The 23,291-nt window shown below is 37.5% G+C and overlaps 1 protein-coding gene across 5 annotated transcripts in view; it reads right to left on the bottom strand.

Annotated features, from left to right (window-relative positions):
• The window catches only part of TMEM117 (transmembrane protein 117), a 603,954-nt gene that overhangs the window by 485,395 nt on the left and 95,268 nt on the right, over nt 1-23,291 (bottom strand). For 3 of the 5 annotated variants that reach the window (XM_061416386.1, XM_061416387.1, XM_061416385.1), the window contains one exon: nt 60-192. In XM_061416386.1, coding sequence (XP_061272370.1) covers nt 60-192 — 133 coding nt within the window. Of the gene's footprint in view, nt 1-31; nt 193-23,291 lie in introns of those variants that run through there. The other 2 variants (XM_061416388.1, XM_061416389.1) reach the window with 2 other exon arrangements.

The raw sequence follows: 23,291 nt of genomic DNA on the forward strand, positions 1-23,291 counted from the left end.
AATTCTTACGAGTTTCAAATATAACACTCACCACAGGAGAAAGGGGAAAGATAACCTACCCCATTGTCCCATCCATTAGAAGAATCGTGTTGTATATGTGAGAAAAAATGAAGAGAAAGAGAATTGTGCTGAAGAACATTGTCATCCATGATCCATGATCCTCACGAAACATTTTTAACCGGAGCAACTGACCTGCAATATAATTATTATTGGATATCAGTATACATTGCAACTCAAAATACATACAGCATTGTTTTATTTTAATTAATTTCTTTTATCTCACTAATATTCTGAAGTCTTTGCCCCTAGCATTTGTCTTACAGGAGAAACTACTACCTAAGATCCTTATTGCTCTTTTGTAAATAAATGATGAAGTCCATGACAATCTCCACCTCATCATCCTAGAGCAAATACTAGCATGAAAATCTAGTGTACAGAGAGCACTCATTATGCTGGCATGAAAATAAGATTAATTAGAACACTTACCTTATATTTTTTACTTCAGAAATATGTTTTTGGTTCATTTACTGAAACTACTTAAGTAAGGCAAATGGTAAAGATGTTACATAAACTCTTAATTCCCTTTTGTTCCCACAGGCCCATTCCCAGTACTGGTCAGATGATAGGCATACTTCACTTATGATAAAGTACATGAATATGCAAATGGTAAAAATGAAGTCTCTATCATAAGAGTCAGAAGGCTTATTAGCCTTGCTGCTGCTGCTGCTGCTAAGTCGCTTCAGTCGTGTACAACCCTGTGCGACCCCAAGACAACAGCCTACCAGGCTCCTCCATCCATGGGATTTTCCAGGCAAGAGTACTGGAGTGGGGTGCCATTGCCTTCTCCTTAATAGCCTTACTCGTACCTAAAATATCCATTCCACCTACAGGCTGGTGCACAAGTGTGTGTGGTGTGTGGGGTCTGGTAGCATGTACACGTGTTATTGAGTCAGTGTGGTTCCCAGCAAAACATGATTTCTAACCATGCCTAATATTCACTTACAAAGATAATTACTAAAAATGGAGAGAATGGTCTATTAATCTATGGCAAAGGAGGCAAAACCACACAATGGAGAAAAGACAGTCTCTTCAATAAGTGGTGTCTGGAAAACTGGATAGCTACACATAAAAGAATGAAATCAGAACACTCCCTAACACTGTACACAGAAGTAACTTCAAAATGGATTAAAGATCAATATGTGGAGCTGGAAACCATAAAACTCCTAAAGGAAAGCACAGGCAGAATACTGTTTGACTAAAATTGTAGCAATTTTGGATGTGTCTCTTAAAGTGAAGGAAATAAAAGCAAAAATAAAAAATGGGACCTAATTAAAGTTAAAAGCTTTTGCACAGATAAAAGGTGATGGTGGTGCAGTCACTATGTCCTGTCCGACTCTTGTGACCCCACAGCCTGTTAGGCTCCTATGTCCCTGGGATTTCCCAGGCAAGAATCCTAGAGTGGGTTGCTGTTTCCTTCTTCAGGGGATCTTCCAGACCCAGGGATCGAATCCAGATCTCCTGTATTACAGGTAGAATCTTAACTGACTGAGCCAAAGGTAACCACCAACAAAACAAAATGACAACTTGGGAGAAAACATTTGCAAATGATATGACTGACAGTGAGTTAATATCCAAAATACATAAACAGCTCAAACAAGTGGACATCAAAAATTAGTAAATAAATAACCTTATTTAAAAACAGGCAGAACACCTGAATAGATATTTTTCCAAAGAAGACATGCTGATAGCCAACAGACACATGAAAAACTGCTCAGTATCACTTATCATCAGGGAAATGCAAGTCAAAACTAAAATGAGGTATCATCTCACATCTATCACAACGGCTATTATTAAAAAGAAGACAAATGACAAATGCTGGCAGGGATGTGGAGAAAAGTGAACCCCTTTACACTACTGGTGGGAATGTAAACTGGTACAGCCACTGTGGAAAACAGTATGGAGGTTTCTCAAAAAACTAAAAATGGAACTACCATTTGACTCAGCAATTCCACTCCTGGGTATACAACCAAATGAGCCAAAAAACACTAATTCAAAAACATAATACATGAATCCCAATGTTCATAGTAACATTATTTGCAATTGTTAAGATATGGAAAAAAACCTAAGTGTCCATCAACATATGAATACACACACACACACACACACACACAAAGGAATAAGGCCATAATGAAGAATGAAATTTTGCCATTTGCAAAAACATGGATGAACTTGGAGGGTATTACACTAAATAAAAGTTAGACCAAAAGATAAATACTGTATGATATCAGTTATATGTAGAGTCTAAAAAATAAAACAACCTAGTAAACATAATAACAATGAAAAAAGCAGACCCACAGATAAAACAAACTAGTAGTCACCAGTGAGGAGAAGGAAAGGGGAGGGATTAAGAGGTACAAACTATTATGTATAAAATAAGCTACAGGATATACTGTACAACACAGGGAATGTACCCAACATTTTATAACATCCATAAGTGGAGTATAACCTTTAAACATTGTGAAACACTACATTTTATACCTATAACATATAATACTCTACATCAACCACACTTCAATAAAAAAAGAAAAAAATGTTAAAATGCAAATACTTCAAGTAGGAAAATGTATTAAGATGAATACTAAAGTAAAAACTACTGGTATCATAAATAGGCCAGATAAATATTTTGATTTATGATAAAGAGAACTGAGAGCACTCATATCCTGAAAGGTAAGGAAGATTAAAAAAACAACAAGATTAAGAAAAAATAAACACAGGCCATCCTGGTTTCTCCTAAGAGGAAGTTTATCCAAATAATGAGAAAGAAGATGATGCACATATAGGAACTACAATTAAAATAGGGTAGGTCTGAAATCTTACAATAAAATTTCTCATGAGAGAAAACATTTCTTTTTGATGATATGTCAAAGCTATGGAGAAAATATGTATATTTCCATCTGGAAAATATCTCTCTAGGGACAGACAGTAGCTCTCACATAAGCTTCTGAGCATAGGAAGAAACCATCTTTTAAGATTTAACTAATTTTCCCTCATCCCTTTCTGTTATTAAAATAGCACTTTAGATTTCATTTGGAAACCATTCCAGGCAAGAGTGCTGGAGTGGGGTGCCATTGCCTTCTCTGAACAGAAACATTACCCCAGCTAAAACTTTAAATGGAGCAAATATGGGAGATTTGGTTACCTCATCTGGTTTCTTGGCCTGTACAAGAAAAGCAAAGGACAAATCTGAAAGTCAGAGGGAAAGTGAATTACAACTGAGAGAAGAATGTGGAAAATGTTCTACTGAAGCAAAGGATACTGATGCTGCAAATTACAGCATTATACAACTTGTGATAATTGAATCAATAATTATAGAAATCGAGGGAATTGCAAGTCTCCACACAACACCTTGTCGGGAATATTATAAATAGATATTAAACAGAGAATGCTTGAGAGTGAAAAATCCACGCCATAAATATCTTAAAGCAAACTGCAAAGAAAATCATTCATTCTTTGAACAGATATTGAATGTGTGTTTTTTACATGCCAGCTGTGGATCAAGGTGCTAGAGGTACAGCTGTGAGCAAGGCAGGAAGATGTTCAAAGTCAACCGTCATTTGAGTAGTTAATGAAAATCTTATTTTAGACTGATGGACTCAGTGTTCCCTTTGCTGCAAGTCCTTCAGCCTTGATCTATTTATTTAATTCAGCAGTTGATATGTTGAAGAACTGCTAAGACCAGAAATTAGAGTTCTTTGAAATTAAAATGTGAATTTCTTTCTTAACATATGCATATGTCAAAAATTTCACTAATGGATATACTTTAAAAGTCAAATAATAATGCCGGTGACTCAAGAGTGCTTTGCAAATAAAATACAGTGGGTTAACTGTACATGACGACTGAAATAATAAAGAGTTAGTAAAATGAGAGATGTGCCAGGATCATTTATGCTGTCATTGCCGAACTCATTGCCTGGCACTAATTTCAGTCATTAGAGCCATTATAATGAAATGGCAGGTTAACACGACTTGCAATTCACTCGAAACACACAATAAAAGAACTTCAATATATGAAGGCCAGATCCAGAGTGACCCAAATGTTGAGTCAAATCATACTAAATAAAAAAATTTCCCATAAGCTACTTCAAGGTTAACTCATTGAGTGACCATCCTAATGCTAGAAATATGTATACACAGACTGTCATCAGCTGACTCCCCATCAATTTGATCAAACCAGGAACCTCAGAGTTACCTAAGGATGTCACATGGAAGTGAACTATCTCCACCCTGTGGTGTGACCACTCACACATTTGTTTTCCCTGGGACAGCAGTGGCTTGTGACTGTTGTCCTGGCATAATTATTAAGAGTGTCCCCTTCCTTTCTGTATTGGTTTGGATAATAAGTTATATGCCACCTTTCTTATAGGTAAAAGAATTGAGAATTTTTTAACACTCTTCTTTAGAGGAGATTCAGGGAGATACCTGAGTGAAAACAGTCAACTGAAATAAAAGACATCACTACGAGGGATATATCACTGACAAAGTGATAAATGACTTTTATTTTAATCCTATGTATATTTGTAAATCTTAGTGTATATTTATGTTACTAATAAAATGTGTCTTGGACTGTATGGGCCATCATCTTTGATATGGTCAAGGTAATTGGAAAACAAATCTTAAAACTATCAGCAGCATTAAAGTGGTACACAAGCCCATGCATCAGAAGAGAGGGTTGGAGGGCACAGTGATTGTTACAAATGTTGGTGCACAGTACTGAAATAGTCTAGAATCTCAGAATCTTTCCTGGAGATACAGTAGGTTTAGAACCACTAAGATTCATAAGATTCTAACAAGGATAATGACCTAAAAGCTAATTTTAAAATAGATGATGGCTCACACGAATTGTGGAAGATGGAAGTAGATAGGTGTAAGAGAATTTAGGGAGAAACTACTTTGTTTCTTGGCTTTTTTTGCTGCTGTGTTCTCATCAGCAAAAGAATAAAAAGGAATATTTGCTCTTTACCTCACAGCCAGACTTTGATGCTAAGTTCTGGGTCCCTTTTCTTTAGAAGTAGTTTTCAGCAGGAGACCTTGAACAAAGAAATAAACTAAACAACCTCAGAGGAGAAGGACTAGAAGCATGTGTGCTTCCAGTTAAGAGATGGGGGTACTCCTGGGAAGTTGTTGAAGCAAGGTTGAGTGGAGGGCTTCTAGATTCAGAGAGGATACAAAGATTCTGGTCTCCAAGGTGGCAAAACCTCACTTAGGTTTGAGTCCATGGATGCTGGTGAAGGCCAAAGTATCAAGGGTCATGGCCTTGGAATTCAAGTAAAGATACTGAGCTGGCCTCAGGGGAAGAGCAACCAGTAGAGCAGTCACCCACTTTCATCAGGAACACAGCAACCTGGGTAGGATTCCAGCAGTCTGTTGGTGGAGGTCATCAAGAGGGCATGACATCTGGCTGATCCAGGAACAGAACCGGGGCAATGAGAGGTTCCTCATCCCCATTCCTGGACTTGGGATATATGCTGCCCACTGGTTCCCCGTGCTTGTATGCTAAGTCGCTTCAGTCGTGTCCAACTCTTTGCGACCTCACAGACTGTAACTTGTCAGGCTCCTCTGTCCTTGGGATTCTCCAGGCAGGAATATCAGAGTGTGTTGCCATTTCCTCCTCCAAAGGGTCTTCTCAACCCAGGGATCGAACCTGCATCTCCTTCGGCTCCTGCACTGCAAGCAGACTCTTTACTGTTGAGCCACGGAGGAAGCCCACACTGTTCCCCTAACGGGAACCATTTCCAAGAACACAGTCTTAAGAGAGAAATGTGTTTTTGAGACCATCAGGATGGACTATGTGACTGAACCCATTGAAGACCTCTGATTCTGGTGTGTAGATGCAGAGATCTTCTGTCTTGCAACCACTCAAGATAAGCCTCACACATAAGTTCCTTTGCTTGCTAAGCCTACCAGTCTGAAGAAGTCTGCTTCATGCTTTGGTTTGTTCCTTCCCTCCTTGTACAGGGCCAGTTTCAGATTTCACCAGGAAGTTCCTGAGGTTGCAAACCTATACTCTTTTAGATGGCATCATTGTGCCAAAGACCATCACCCAAGCAGCAATAGTAGAGGGGAAGCTCAGGTTAATGCAGACTCAAGGATTTATTTCCAGCACCCAATAAGCCTTGGGACTGCTTTGAATTTTAGAGATAAAAAAGATGCTCTGAAAATTACCAATTCTGTACTCTCTGTTCACCTAAGTAGGAAGTCTGAGCAAGACACTTAATTTAGAGGAGAAAATGTGGCATTACGCATACTACCCTGACCAGGAAATATGAAAGGAGGCACTTTCCACAAGAAGATGCCAAACTGAAGCTAACACTATTATTCATTAAGTCTTCTGCTCCAAAATCTCCTATATACAATGTGTCAATTACATACATAATGTCTATGTGCAACTACTTAATGTATATACATATATATAAATATAATTTGCAGTTATTTAAAGGAATGTATTTAATTTGCTGCAGTCAAAATTCAGTCAAAGTCAGCACAGCAGGCATTCTACATAACAGCACGAATATTTTATGTTGCCAGTAACAAAAACAATGGTTCCAAACCCTTGCTTTTTATCACTCAGAATACTTGGGCTTCTGATATACTCCAAAAATGGTGTTACAAAACATATGTTAAATAGACATCATTGTAAAATTTAAATAAATAAAATAGAAAACTAGTATCAGCTTAAATGATAATAAGTTGATCTCGCGGTTTTTCTCGACTTGTGGTGGGAAGCTTAGGGTTTCTCTCAAGTTGTGACGGGGACCTCAGGGACCCGCTCGTGTTGCCTCCGAGAAGTGGGGTCTCTTCTCGCGTTGCGAGGGGCACGTCGGGATTCCTCTCGAGATGCTGCAGGCGAATAGGGCCATGTCTCGAGTTCAGTCGGGAAACTCAGTGTACCTCTCCGGCGGTGACAGGGATCTCGGGCTTTTTATCAAGGTTCAACGAGGGAGTCAGGCCTCGTCTGGTGTCGAGGCATGGAACTCTGCATTCCTCGCGAGTTGTCCAAGGGGCAGGGCTCCGGTCGAGTTCAGGAGGGAAATTTGGGCTTTTTCTAGAGGATCAGCATGGGAGACAGGCCTCCCATCCTGTTGTGTGGGGATACTTTGGCTTCCATTGGAGCCGGTGAAGGGGAATCAGGACTTATCTCGAGCTGAGGGGGCACTCGGTGTCCTTTTTCCTTGAAGCAGGATCAGTGGGGTTCCACTTGAGATTCAACAGGTGAGACAGGCTTCCTCTTGTGGTGTGAGGGGAAGTTGGGATTCCTCTTGAGTTGAAGCAGGAAATGGGCCCTCATCTGCAGATGAGATGGGAAACACGGTGCTCTTGTTTTGTGTGCCCCCTAGATTTATTTTATATTTGCCCAATAAAACCCCAGCTCTGACTCAGAGCTACAATTTGCTTTCTCCAATTTCAGTAAACTTATGCGGGAAAAGCTACACAAATGGGTTAATGTACTACTACAGAATCCAGATCTCCAACTTCTGCTGTTACCACAGCACTGCACATTAATACATCCATTTTAAATTACACCTCAAAGCTCCTACTAAGCCTCTTTCACTCTCAGAATGTGGCCTTAGTCTCAACCTCAAGAAAATATCACTACCACTAAATATGACTTCCTTCAACTTTCTTCCCACTCATGTACATCCATCCACTTATCCACTTTCTCTGCTATTCCTACTATATTCTTTTGTATTTTTCTGTGCTCTTCCTGCAAAAACATCACATGTACTTTTAAAACCATAGGCTCCCCTGTTTTGGTGCCTTGCTTCAGCAACCATCTTTTCTCTCCTTCTTGTGTCCAATCTCTCTCTCTGGGTTCTCTTCCCTCTGCCTCTTAAGCTTCTTAAGTCCATCCTAAAAACAGTGTTTTCTTGACCTCATGTCCTTAAACTACCATCCATTCAATTTCCCTTCTCATCCAGACTTCTAGAGAGTAATCTTCATCAGTCCGCCTCATGAGGGGGACATACAATGCAAGCACTATTGAAATTGTTCTGGCAAATGTTAATGGTCCCCACTATTGCCAAATATAGTAGAAATACACTGGCCTTTAATTTACAGGCTGCGTCTGACACAGCAGTTATCCATTCTGTCCTTGCTGATACTCTACTTCTTTGGTTTCCCAAACACCAAATATTCCTTGCGCTCTTTCTACTTTCTTGTTTATTCTCATCAATTTGTGGGGCATCTCTTCCACCTGTCACATAAACAACAATGTTCCCCATGGTCTGTCCTCAGTTTTTCCCTTTGTCATATCCCTATAGAGTCTCATCCACTCTGTGGGTTTACTATCCAGTATCTCCAGCATAGACTTTTCCTCCTGACCTTCAGACTGGAAGAACAATCTACCCGCTGTATTCCTGGATGTCCTACTGTCAATTCAAACTCAGTATACAAGAAAGAATCCAGGATGTCGTGGTGGGCCAGTGGCTAAGAATCTGCCTGCCAGTGCAGGGGACATGGTTTCAATTCCCAGTCTGGAAAGATTTCACATGCCACGGGGCAACTGAACCCATGCACCACACTCCTGAGCCCCCATGCCCAACTATCGAGCCCATTCACCACCACCACTGAAGCTCACTCATCTCGAGCCTGTGCTCTGCAATAAGAGAAGCCACTGAGACTGGAAAGCTTGTGCACCACAAGGAAGAGTAGCCCCCGCCAGCTTCAACTAGAGAGAGTCTGAGCACAGCAAGAAAGACCCGGCACGGACACAAAATAAATAAGTTAATTTAAAAATAAAAGAATTCAAAATTTCCACCTCTTGTCCCAACAATACAGTTTACCTATGACTCCAGTCTGATCTTTCCCATCCCTAAATCCACCCCTACTTCTGACTTCATCATCTTATCATTTTCAAAATGACAAGGTTAGATTCATTCTCAATTTTTGATTCCTGCACACTTTCCATTTCAATCAACAGTCTTATTATTTTATAAGCTTCAATGCATGCTCTTCTCCCATAATTTGTTGCAGTGGGACTGTGGCAAAAATCTGACTGATCTTCCTTACTCCAGCCTCTTTTTCCATCTCAATCCATCCACAATAGAGCTAACTAAAATATAACTATGGTCATACTACCCCTTCACTTTAAATCTTTCAGTGATCACTCCTCACCTAAAGAATAAAATTCCAGTTCCTTACCCTGGTATAGAAGGCACTGCTTGACTTGACCCAGGCTCATCTCTCCTCTCTCACCAGCTTTCCCTCTAGTTCCATCAACACTAAACAGACATCAGTTCCCTACATTCATGCTGAACGCCCTGCTTGGGGTACTCTTCTTCCTCCATCACTTGACTAACACCTATGTTTCCCGTGGGCCTTAAAATTAAGGTCAGACATGATCTCCTCTAGGAAATCTCCTTCACTGTCAAACATTTCATATACTGGAGTAATAGCCAGAAGAGCTTACAGGATTGATTCTCACAGGAGGTAATAATGCTCCTCCAGTGAAGACAAGGCGATATGGGCGCAAGTCAAGCGGGGGGTAAAGGGGTGGGTTACATGGCTTTTATCTCGAGGACTGTTTTGTTAATGAGAGATAAGTTCAAACTCTGCTAACTCAAAAGTCTTTAGGTTAAAAAAAGGAATCACTCTTACTCGTTAAGAGAAAAAGTATTACTTATTATATTTTATCTATCATTGCATGCCTCTCTAATATATAAAATGAACCCAAGGTAACACACTGATAAGATTCTTTAACATTAATATTTAACATTTTAAATATTAGCATACTTGACAATTAATATGTTCTATTTCTTAGGTCTAGAAGAGGATAAAGGGCAAAATGAAATTGGATCAGAGCACTTAAAATTAATTGAACTTCACTTCCAATAAGACTAAAATAAGTATATGAAGAATTCATGACTGGTTTGTATAAATGTATAGTTTATAAGAAAATGATATTTTAAGATTTACTAATTTTAAAATGCTAACAGAATAAAAATAACAATTAGAGAATTAGTCCATGAATAGGACCCCAACAAAGAAAATTATATAACAAAACACACCAGAATATCATTAGGGATGAAGGCTATTCTAGTTAGACAAACACAATTGTATATAATAAGTATAAAATGATGAAACTTTTCTATCCTAAGGACACCATTTCATTAATATTCAGATCAAATCTCCTTACTTCAGTGTACTAAAAGAATTTAAAAACATTGAACAGATGGCTATCATTCCTTATTAGAAGTAGGTGTTTACACAGAAAATATTTGTGATTCATTGAGTTTGACAGAAAATCAAATATGGTGAGTTGAAACATAATTGTGTGTGAAACTAAAAATCATAATATGCATTGTAAGTATAGCATGTATATTATAATATGCATTATAATGTACATTTCAAAAGGTTCTAAAAAGAAAGGAGAATCAGACCACGTGCTCCACCATCTCCCAGAGTTTGTTCAAGTTCATGTGCGCTGAATCAGTGATGCTACCTAACCATCTCTTCCTCTGCTTACTCCTTCTCCTCTTTCCTTCAATCTTTCCCAACATCAGAGCCTTTTCCAATGAGTCAGCTCTTCGCATCAGGTGGCCAAAGCATTGGAGCTTCAGCTTTCGCTTCAGTCCCTCCAATGAATGCTCAGGGCTGATTTCCTTTTGGAATGACAATATCATCACTATTATTAAATTTTTTGCATCATCATTATTATATGGACACCAGCTTTGGAAAAAAATAACATTTATACTTTTAAACTAGGTTTTAATTTAGTGTTGGGCATTCTATTGATCCAACTGAAAAAGAAAAATTAAACTGTCAAGACTAATCCCTTGAAGGCTGATCCATTTTTCCAAGCAATCCTAATCAATACAAGGCTCATACATTGGCTCCTTGATCATAGGTGGTGATGGGACAGGAGGGACTGGCCCTCCCACAACCATACATATTGGGAAGGTTGGGAAGGCAAAATAAAGCCAGGAGCCAAAATTCTGCCATGTCCCCCAGGTTTCCTATTATTTGTATCCATGTATACATGACTTCATCACAACAAACTGGAAAACTTTAAAGAGATGGGAATACCAGACCATATGACCTGCCTCTTGAGAAACCTGTATGCAGGTCAAGAAGCAAGAGTTAGAACTGGACATGGAACAACAGACTGGTTCCAAATCAGGAAAGGAGTATGTCAAGGCTGCATATTGTCACCCTGCTTATTTAACTTCTATGCAGAGTACATCATGAGAAAGGCTGGGCTGGATGAAGCACAAGCTGGAATCAAGGTTGCTGGGAGAAATATCAATAACCTCAGATATGCAGATGACACCACCCTTATGGCAGAAAGTGAAGAAGAACTAAAGAGCCTCTTGATGAAAGTGAAAGAGGAGAGTGAAAAAGTTGGCTTAAAGCTCAACATTCAGAAAACTAAGATCATGGCATCTGGTCCCATCACTTCATGGCAAATAGATGGAAATAATGGAAACAGTGATAGACTTTATTTTGGGGGGCCTCCAAAATCACTGCAGATGGTGACTGCAGCCATGACATTAAAAGATGCTTGCTTCTTAGAAGAAAAGTTATGACCAACCTAGACAACATATTAAAAAGCAGAGGCATAACTTTGCCAGCCAAGGTCCATCTAGTCAAACCTATGGTTTTTCCAGTAGTCATGTATGGATGTGAGAACTGGACTATAAAGAAAGCTGAGCACCAAAGAATTGATACTTTTGAACTGTGGTGTTGGAGAAGACTCTTGAGAGTCCCTTAGACTGCAAGGAGATCCAATCAGTCCACCCTAAAGGAAATCAGTCCTGAATATTCATTGGAAGGATAGATGCTGAAGCTTCACCTCCAATACTTTGGCCACCTGATGCAAAGAACTGACTCATTGGAAAAGACCCTAATTCTGGGAAAGATTAAAGGCAGGAGAAGAAGGGACAACAGAGGATGAGATGGTTGGATGGCATCACCAACTCAATGGACATGAGTTTGAGTATGCTCCGGGAGTTGGTGATGGACAGGGAAGCATGGCGTGCTGCAGTCCTTGGGGTCTCAAAGAGTCAGATATGACTGAGTGACTGAACTGATACATGACTTCTGCCTTCTATTCTGAAATTGGTTTTCATTCACAGCTTTCCTCTTTCATTCACAAGTCCTCTAACTCATTGAGACTGGCTCCTTGTATTTGCAAACTTATTATTTTTCTACCCATTCCACTTATAGATTAATTAAATAACAGTGTTAAAAATTTATTAACAGGTTAGCAATTCCAGATATAAGAAGCTTGGAAGTAGCCACTTCACAAGCAAAAAGCTGAACAGACTGAAAACTCAATAACTTTTCTAAGACCGGTAACACAGGCGAGGTCAAACCATTACAGAGGCATACAGGTGAGTACAAAGAGTCACAGCTGATTACAGCAAAAACTTATTAAAAAAAAAAAACACACACACACAAAACTACCTTGGAAACCAGGCAGTGCTGGCATAGGAAAACCTGAACTGCAGGCTCAGTGTGTACAAGTGCTCTGCTGTGCTGTGCTAAGTCGCTTCAGTTGTGTCTGATTCTTTGTGACACTATGTACCATAGCCCACCAGGCTCCTCTGTCCATGGGATTTTCCAGGCAAGAATACTCAGTGTGTGCAAGACTGAAAGTTAAAAACTCCAGACACCTAGCCATGGCAGGGGTGGGAGGGAGGCTCATTTTTAAAACGCTCCAGAACACTCTATTCTTCTTAATAATGACTGCCCTCAGGAGAAGATGCTTCACCATACCTAATGTGCTAAGTTTCAATCAGAATCTAAGTGATCTGGAGGAAAAGAAATGCCCAACTCCAGGCCTCTCAAGCTATCCTCTCCAGCCTTAGGGAACTGTGGGATAACTAAGAAGTACATGGAGGTTCAATCCAGAGGCGTAGGCTCACTGAAAACTGAGACCTAATTACAGAACTATAAAATGCCTCCTTTCCTCCACATCTTACTGCCGTACTACCAAAGGCCTACGTATACCTGGTACATCATGTCCAGCTATTAAGAAAAAAAATTACAAGGCATACTCAAAGACAAAAACAGATTTTGATGTTCATGTTAGTAGTTCATATGGAAAATTCTTCATTTTGTTGGTAATATTTTTTCACAATAAAAATATTTGTTTTACACCTTTGTTGAGCACCTACTATGTGTCTTGGTTATGTTATATAATATAAACATAATGTAATATAAATATAATTGTGAAAACACAACAAATGTACATTTTCATGTATTGCAAAGGGACCAGGAAGGAAGAAGAATAGTAAGCTAAAATATAAAGCTACTAGTGAGCACATTTAAAATCTGGTGTTCCTTTAGGGCCATGGCCCATAAGAGAGCTAAGAAAATGAAGTTAAGCCTGGAGATACTACATATTAGGAAATGAACTTGCATCTCTACAGTAAATCAGGATCCTCCAAAGAGTCTACAGTTGTCCTAAAAGAATAGTGTCTCCTGGACTCCAGACTTGGCAAACCCAAATGTATTCTAGAGGAAAAGAAACCGAATTTAAATCCTCAGAATTCCCATAGATCATATTATTAAAATATGAGTTCAGAGTTAATATTCACCAAATACAAAAGGAAATGTTACCATGCATGAGTTGAGAGAAACAGCAAATAGAATATTTAGACCACACAAGGACTTCAGATTTTCAATTACCAAACATACAGTATTTAAAATTGGCTGTCTCAACACATGCCAGCATTCCTCTACATTCTTAAACATATGAATTACAGTAATAATTTTTAATATCTTGTTGACTAATTATGTCAACAGTGCCAATTCTGGCTTTGTTCTTTAATTAATTTTTCTTCTCATCATAGGTCATATATTCTTGCATCTTTGCATGCCTGAGAATTTTTTTTACTGAAATCCAGACATTACGAATTTTCATCTTATTAAGTGCTAGATATGTTTGTATTTTTATTAAGCACTTTTGGGTTTTGTTCTGAGATGTATTTAAGTTACCTGGAAATCATTTGATCCTATTGAGCCTAGTTTTTCAGGTTTTTTAGGTAGAATCAAAGAAGCCTTTATTCTAGGGCTAACTTTGTCCACTATCACCCCTCCACTCTACCTGATGCACCATAAATTCCAAGACTGCCTCTCTGACTTGTGGGGACACAAACTATTCTTGGCCCTGTATGAGAGCCAAGGATTTTACCCCTGATCCTTTAGAGTGGTTCCTTCCCTACCCTGAGTGGTTTCCTCACAGGTATGTGCTCATTGTGACTCAATTGAAGACTTAAGAGAGATCTGCAAATCTCTGAAGTTATTTCTCTGTGCTCCTCTCTTATTGCTGTCTTTTCCTCTTGAGAGATTTTCTGATTTTCAGGGACCATATGGAATACTGTGGCTTATAATCTGAGGCAATCACAGGGTGAGACAGAAATTGAAATTCTGGCTACCAACTACTAGAACACAAGGGACCAACTACCAGAAAAAGGAAAACTCAGAAAGTAAGCCCCCAATTCTAGCACAATTTCCGGTAGTGTATTTGCTGACACCTAAACTATGGTGGGCTGCCATCTATGGGGTTGCACAGAGTTGGACACAACTGAAGCGACTCAGCAGCAGCAGCAGCAGCAAACTATGTAGATGAGAGGTATCAACTACAAATGGGTACTTGCCATGGGCACTTGCCATCTCCCTCTACAAGGATTAAATCATGTGTGCTGCAGCTTCGGATTTTCAACACCCCTTGAAAGGAGTTTAGAGTTGAGAACAGAGATGAGGCATTCTGTGCTCAGAGAAAAACTGGCAAGACAGGCCTTCAGATAGTTAGATATTTTCAGGAGTTGATTTTATGAGCCCAATACTTGTATCTCCTCATCTACAAAAGCACTAAAATCCTTCATGGTGACAACTGTTCCTCATGACCAGAAAAAGTTTCATAAGACTAGTAGGCAACTTCAGGAGAAACAAATGCTCGATTGCATGTGTTCCTCTTCACCAAAGTCACACATCTACTGTCCTCCCCCCACACCTCACTGGGACAGTTTCTCAGCACTGTCTGAGGTGCTGACTTCCGGACTGCAGTCCTCATTTTGCCACAAATAAAACTTAGCTCTCAACTTACATGTTGTGTGTTTTTTTAAGTCGACAGAGGTAAGACCAAGTGAAAAATAACTGATACAAGAAAATCCCTAAATATAGGTTCTAGTAGTCTCATAATGCTGATGAAACAAAAGCTGGAATTCAGGATACACCAAATCAGAATACACCAGGAACTCTGAGTGCAGTCCAGGATATCAGATGTGGTAAATAAAGGGCTGTAACACAAGACGACAAACCAGAAACAGACCAGTCCAAAGTCTAAAACTCATTTTCTGTCTGCATTCAAGAAGAAAATTAAATCTTCCCTAGGAGGATTATATCTTCATGAACCTATTCATGAAGGTAATTCACATATTACCTTTGACTTTCAATTTTTAAAGAAAATAGGTACACAGGAAAATAAGATGAGGAAGATTACTTAAAACCCAATAGGAAAAGACAGATAATATAAAGTGGTTAATGATGCACACAGATATCAAAATAACTATAATTACTATGCTCAAGAAAACAAATTAAAAGATTATGAATTTTATCAAAGAACTGGCATCTATTTTTGAAATCAATTTAAAAGTCAAAAACTAAAATTAATGACTAAAATTAAAAATTTTAAACAGCAGGCACATATGTACACATTGTATAATCCCATTTATATAAATTTCTAGAAAATGCAAACTAGGCAGAAGAGTAGTTGCTTGAGGTTTGAAGGGATCAGAAAAAGTAATTACAAAAGCTCATGAAGAAACATTTATCTTGACTGCGGTGACAGTTTCACAGATGTATACATATGTCAAAACTTACCAACCTGTACACTTACACATATGTACTTTATTGTATGCTAATTATACCTTGATAATATTGTTTTAAAATAAAACAACAAGGGACTTCCTTGAAGGTTCATTGGTTTAGAATCCATGTTTCCATTGCCGGGGGCACAGGTTCGATTCCAAGCCGGGGAACTAAGATCCCACATGCCATGCAGTGCAGCCAAAATAAATTAATTAATTAAATAAATAAAACAATTACACTATCATTTAGGTTTAACACATATGTGGAACTTATGACAAAAATATGTCTAAAGGCAGAGGGGATAAATGGAGTTAAAAGCTATAAAGGTCTTGTAAAGTGTTGACAATATTAATCAAAGGTAGACTCTGATAAGTCAATTATGTATTTACACTGTAGGGTGATCACTAAAAGAATAAAATATGTATAATAAACAAAGAAATAGAATGAGAAGAAATAAAATACAAAAATTGTTTTATTTATTTAAAGGAAAGCAAAGAGGAAGAGAAAAAACAGAAAAATACTAGACAAAAAGCTAGTGTGTAGCAAAATGATAGATTTAAACATGCATATATTGATAATTACACAAGGGCAAATGCACTAAAATTGTAATTAAAAGACAACTGTCATAAGGATTTAAAAAGTAAAGGAAAAATAAAACTTGAGAGTGTTTATCTTCTACAGACCTTCAAAAAATTTCTAAAGGTTGTACTTCAAGGAAAATGAACCGGACTCTGGGAATGACTTCATTTCCACAGAAAGAAATATCTGAGACAAGAAAGAATGGTGAGAAAAGAAACTGACCAACACATATCAAATCTACACAATGTTTGTATAATATAATAAAAATATTAATGTGGAATTAAAAAAAAAAAGAACCAGAATACTCAACAACAATCCCATATAAGAAACTGTTGACTTTAGTTAAAACATTCTAATAATTTTTATCATTTGGGAAGTGCTTAAAACATCGATTAGCTGTAGAGTTGCTAGGTTTTTAAATTTTACTTGAAATAGTGATATTTCAAGGGTAGACACTAAAAGAGTAGGTATTGAGAGTATAATTTATAAACCAAAGGAGGAGTAGAGGAGGGGTAGAAAAGTGAAAGAAACAGAGAAATGGACAAAATTTGTTTATCCTCCCTTCCCAAAAAAAGGACAAAAAGAAGGAAAAGTTACATAACAGGAAAAACACAAAAAAGTGGGAGAATCAGATCACAATATAAAAGTAATATATTGACCATATATAGTATAATAATTGTTAGAAGATAGAAAACTGACAGAAAAACGAAATCAAAGATGAATGCTTGCAAGAGAGACATGAGAATATAGAAAGGTTGAAAACAATAGGTATAAAATTGTGTATCAGACAAAACTAACCAAAAGAAAGCTAGAATGGGTATGAATTCTAGACGAATAGATTTTAAGTGAAAAAATAATATTAGGACTAAAGAGGGTAATTACATAGTGACAAACATTAAATTCTCCAGGTAAATACAATAATCTTCAGGCCGGCACAGTACATCATGTAAGATAAATTCAAACTATATAAAACAAAATCTGATAGAACTAGATGGAGAAATTAGGAAACCTACTGCACAGTGTGAGATTTGAACATCCCTCTGTTATTTATTGATAGGTCATGTAGACAACAAACTTTAACAAACAAACAGAATATCTGAATAATAAAATTAAAACTTGACTTAATAGACATACTGAACTCTGCATATAGCAATTAGAGAATGCATACTCTTCTAACATGCATTGAAAACTTTACAAATTGATCACGTTACAAAAGAAATCTTAGCAAAATTCAAAGATTAGATATCACACAGACCACAGTTCCAAACACAATATAATTAATCAGCAATCAATAAACAAAGTTAATGATTTTTATATCTCACAGTCCAGAAAATTTTAAAACGTATTTCAAAATAATTCACTCATAAAACAAAAATTCTAACCAAGGTGGGGAAATATTTAGAATTGAACAATTTTTTTCAACAGAATTTACTTGTACATTTTCCATTTTCTATAATATTTGAAGACATAGGATAGCTTTGAATAAGCTTTCTACAATACTGTGTTTTAAGCTTATCCAGTAAACTAAAATGCGGTACAACTTTTACACAACTTAGGAGATTAAAAAAAAAAAAAAAATCTCCACAAGAGAAAACAACTGAGCAGCCCTGGTTTAAAACATTTTCCCAGAAAAAAACAGATAAACAATTGCATCAAAAGGCAGTTTTCAAATATTTAAATTACACTAGGACTCCTTTCCAAAAAATTCCATATCAAATATGTAGAATACCAAAAAAAGCATTGCCAAATGGGAAATTTAGTCACCAATTGCTTACATTACAAAAGAAGGCCTGAACACACCTAGAAAGCATATTAAAAAGCAGAGACATTACTTGCCAACAGAGGTCCATCTAGTCAAGGCTATGGTTTTTCCAGTTGTCATGTATGGATGTGAGAGTTGGACTATAAAGAAAGCTGAGCACCAAAAAATTGATGCTTTTGAACTGTGGTGTTGGAGAAGACTCTTGAGAGTCCCTTGGACCGCAAAGAGGTCCATCGTAAATGAGATCAGTCCTGAGTGTTCATTGGAAGGACTGATATTGAAGCTCAAGCTCCAATACTTTGGCCACCTCATGTGAAGAACTGACTCATTTGAAAAGACCCTAATTCTGGAAAAGATTGAAGGCAGGAGGAGAAGGGGACAACAGAAGATGAGATGGTTGGATGGCATCACCGACTGAATGGACTTGAGTTTGGGTAAACTCCAGGAGTTGGTGATGGACAGGGAGGCCTGGCGTGCTGCGATTCACGGGGTCGCAAAGAGTCGAACACGACTGAGTGACTGAACTGAACTAAACTGAGGCCTGAACATCTATAAACTAAATATTCAACTTAAAGAAAAGAGAATATACCTGGAAGGTGATATTAAAGACAAGAACAAATAATAATTAAATTGAAGGTAAAAATAAAATACAAAGAATCTACAAAGCCAAAAATGTTGACATTTTATACAACAGACAACTCTCTTACCAGATTAATGAATAAAAAAAGGGAGATGGCTGAAAAAAGTACTATAAATGAAAAAGGTACATAGTCACAAACACCAAAAAAATGGGATACAAAATGAACAAACTTTTTGAAAAATATTTAATGTGCCAAAACTGATTAAGGAAGCATAAAACTTGAATTATTCTAAAACCATGAAAAAAATTCTTCAGTAGTTCAAATATCTTTCTGTAAAGAGAATGTCATATCCAGACAGTTTGATAAGGCTCTCTTTTAAACATTCAAGTAACAATTAATTTCAATCTTTCAAAAACTCTTTCCTCTAGGACTTTATAGTTCATTAAAATATCTATTAAAAAAGTAAATATTGACTAAGATGGCTAATGCTAATTTAAACTGGAAATTCAGATGTTGTTATTTTTTCTCAGACATATTCCATAGCTTATGAAAAAAATTTCTCAGAACTTAAGCACTGTAGTTCCTGAAATCCTATAGGCTACAAGCTTGGTACAAACATCCAGTTGGAAGAGGGTAAAGAGGGCTGAATCTATAGTTACAGAGCACTTTACATAAAATGTAGGAAAAATCAATTATCCATGTTTGGGAGGGATATACCAAGGTGCTTTTTCCTGAGTTTAGGTAAGAGTTTCACGCTGCCCATTTTAAACTGAAACATTTCATTATTGTATCAACGATACCTTGACAGGTGTTTGCAATGAATAATTCCAAGACATACAAAACCAAATCTCATTTTTCTCAACGTATATTTAATGAGCACAAAGATCAACAAGGGCTTCCCAGGTGATGCTAGTGGTGGAGAACCCATCTGCTAAGGCAGGAGATATAAGAGCTGAGAGTTCGATCCCTGGGTCAGGAAGATCCCCTGGAGGAGGGCACAGCAACCCACTGCAGTATCTCTGTCTGGAGAATCCCCATGGACAGAAGAGACTGACAGGCTAAAGTCTGTAGGGTTGCAAAGAGTCGGACATGACTGAAACAACTTAGCACAGCATAGCACATAGGTTAACAATAGTCCAATTTCAGTATTTTTTTCCACAAATATTATTTATGCAGCTCCTAAAAGTACTGGGGATACATTTGTTTAACACATACCATGTTGTGCAGATTGTGGCAGGTGACTAGTTTGAGCCTAAAGCTGGGATTCAGAGAGGTCTGATGAATTTAAAGGAAAAAATTCTAACAACTTAAATAATTTTATCTTCTTGAAATATTCTAGCTGAGTATAAAAAGAAATAGGCAAGACAACACTGCTTCTAAAGCATATATTACCATGAAGCTCAGCCCATGATCCAAGTATGAGCCCTGTGAGACATGGAAGCATCATGCTCTTCGGGTACTTAGGAATAAAATAATATGCAATTCAGAGATGCAAACAGAAACATTTTTTCCATTCTTGGGTGGAAATTGGTACAAATCTAAAAGAGGAAGGATTTCATGGAGTTCATCTTTATTTTAGCAGTTTGAGAGATTATAATTTTGGGAGCACTAGGAAACCAGACGGAGAAGGCAATGGCACCCCACTCCAGTACTCTTGCCTGGAAAACCCCATGGACAGAGGAGCCTGATAGGCTGCAGTCCATGGGGTCGCTAAGAGTCGGACACGACTGAGTGACTTCACTTTCACTTTTCACTTTCAGCATTGGAGAAGGAAATGGCAACCCACTCCAGTGTTCCCTGGAGAATCCCAGGGATGGGAAGCCTGGTGGGCTGCCGTCTACGGGGTCGCACAGAGTTGGACACGACTGAAGTGTCGGACTCAGAGTCAGATTGAAGCAATGCAGCAGCAGCAGAAAACCTGAGGATAGGCATGGATCTCAAACTGAGTAGGTTAAAACATGAAGCCATAGCAATGGAAGCACCAGCCTCTACTAGCCCCAACCCCACCCCACCTCCAGGCAGTGGACATCAACAGAAGGCACTAAAACAGAATACAGATTCATAAGCCTATATCATATGACCCTGGGGACTGCAAGAAATAAATGTTTGAGATTTAGAAGAAGGCTGGAGTGGATACATGTATATGCATGGCTGAGTCCCTTCACTGTTCACCTGAAACTACCACAGCATTGTTAATCAGGATTGTTAATACAAAATAATTGTACTTTATAAATACAAAATACAAAGTTAAAAAAAAGAAGCTTAGAAATTAGAGGTTTCAAAGAGTCAGTGAAATTGCTTTACGCACATAAATATGACCCTCTGTTGCTGTTCAGTTGCTCAGCTTTGCGACTCTTTGCGACCCCATGGACTGCAGCAGGCCAAGCTTCCCTGTCCTTCACTATTTCCCAGAGTGTATAAATATGACCCTCTAACCCAATTTAATACCTTTAACTAAAATAAACATTTGTAAATTGACAGCCAAACTCCAAGGTGGCTCCTACCGAGTCTCACCTCTTGCTAGTTATCCTTTGTGTAGAATCTTCTCACACTGAACTGTGACTGGCTTGTATGACAGGTGATAAATTGTTGAAGTGACAATAAGTGACTTCCAAGACCAGGTGTGAAAGACACTGCAGTTTCCACCTTGGTCTCTCTCTTGAATTGCTCACTCTAGGGGAATCAGCTGTCATGTCTTGGGGACAATCAAGTGGTAAGGAACTGAGGGCTCCAGCCAATAGCTTGCACCAACTCGCCATCCACTTGAGAGTCATCTTGGAAGAGAACTTTCAAGACAAGCCTTCACATGCCTGTAGCCCTGGCTGAAATAGTCACACAACCTCATGAGAGATCCCAAGGTGTAACCAGCCAAACTCCTCCCAAATTCCTAACCCAGAGAAAATGACGTCAAAAATATTTATTATTGATTTAAGTCTCTGAATTTTTGGATAGTTTGTTACCTAGCAAAAAAACTCTAAGCTCTGTAATTATCCTGACAGCTAATAGGAGCCACGTGAGAATCAGAAGCATGGAAATAACAAAACCTAATAAGATATATGATTTATGATGAAAGATCTAATATCACAAAATAGAAAATAATGCTTGCTTTACCTTAATAAAGTGTTTGACATTATGGTGACAGAGCAAAAGAAACTTTGTGGAAAGAATCTTCACAGTATGAAAGTCTTGAAATAATTGAGTAATTTTAAAGGGCAACCTTTGTGTAGAAAATGTCACTAATGATATTTTCTTTTGATCGCTACTATAATTCACATGATGTGTCATTTTCTTACCGTATTTTATAATGTTTTATCCAGAGTTTTGATTCATATATTACCAATAAAATAAAAAAGATAGGAGTTATTTTAAAGGATCTATGTGTGCCTATATTTTAAAGGATCTATTCATTATTATTTATTATTATTATTTTAGAGGATTAGTTATTTTAAAGGACCTATTCATTCAGTGTCCATGCAAACTGAATGAATAATAATACATTATAATTTAGCTGTTAGGGGTACTTTTTCATCTTTAAGCATGCAAGCAATATTGCTTTCAAGTTTTAATCTAGTAATGTTTACAATTTATCTCTGATATAAAAAGAATAAACAAGCAAAACAAATAAGGAACCACATCATACTCCAGATTGCCAACAAAATGCATTTTACAGAAAAGAGCTAAACATATACAGCCCATTAGAATCCACTGTTCCATTCTTGTTTGAAGTCCTACTTCCATAGAATCCACTTTTTATTTAGTTCTTATATAACATGTGGACACATACGTAGTGTTATGGACTTCAAGGCTGTGTTATAGGTATTTTATTAAAGAGTTACTTATGTAGCTTTATTATAAGGTTTGATGGAGATAATTTAATATTTAATATTTATATATTAAATATTAATGTATATACAAATTTGTATATGTAAATTTATTTCCTATCCTGAACATCACAACTGTTTCTATGACTTAATCACTGTAGAATATTACTGACATTTATTTTTCTGTATGAAGGCATGTGAAGGCATGAAAATCTGTGGTTAGAATATTGGTATATTTCTCAATACTTTCAATTCAAAGAACTGTTTGTCCTCAAAGCAGTTCCATGACTATACAAAATGAAACTATTTTTGTGGCATATCAACTTGAAATTATGACAGGAAATTTTGTTTTTAATCAAGTATGCAAACCAACAGTTTCAGAGATCCTGGTAGGAAAATCTTTCCAAATATCTCTTTTGAGTTAGTCTCTTGTACAAACTTGAAAATAGTTATTCTTTAGTGGCTAGGGGAAGTAATAACTTATGATGCATTGGTGATGATGAATACTGATATTGTAACAGGCTAGATGTTACTGTGGTTTATCATTAAGACTTAGATAAAACAGTGATACCTATTACAGGAGCATATTGGGAATCATTTGTGTAATTGCAAATGTATGACCAGATGTCATCCTAATTTGCACACCAAATACCTGAAAAAAAATTTTTTTAGGTA

Source organism: Bos javanicus, chromosome 5 (genome assembly GCF_032452875.1).
Source record: "Bos javanicus breed banteng chromosome 5, ARS-OSU_banteng_1.0, whole genome shotgun sequence".
Classification (NCBI taxonomy): Eukaryota; Metazoa; Chordata; class Mammalia; order Artiodactyla; family Bovidae; genus Bos; species Bos javanicus.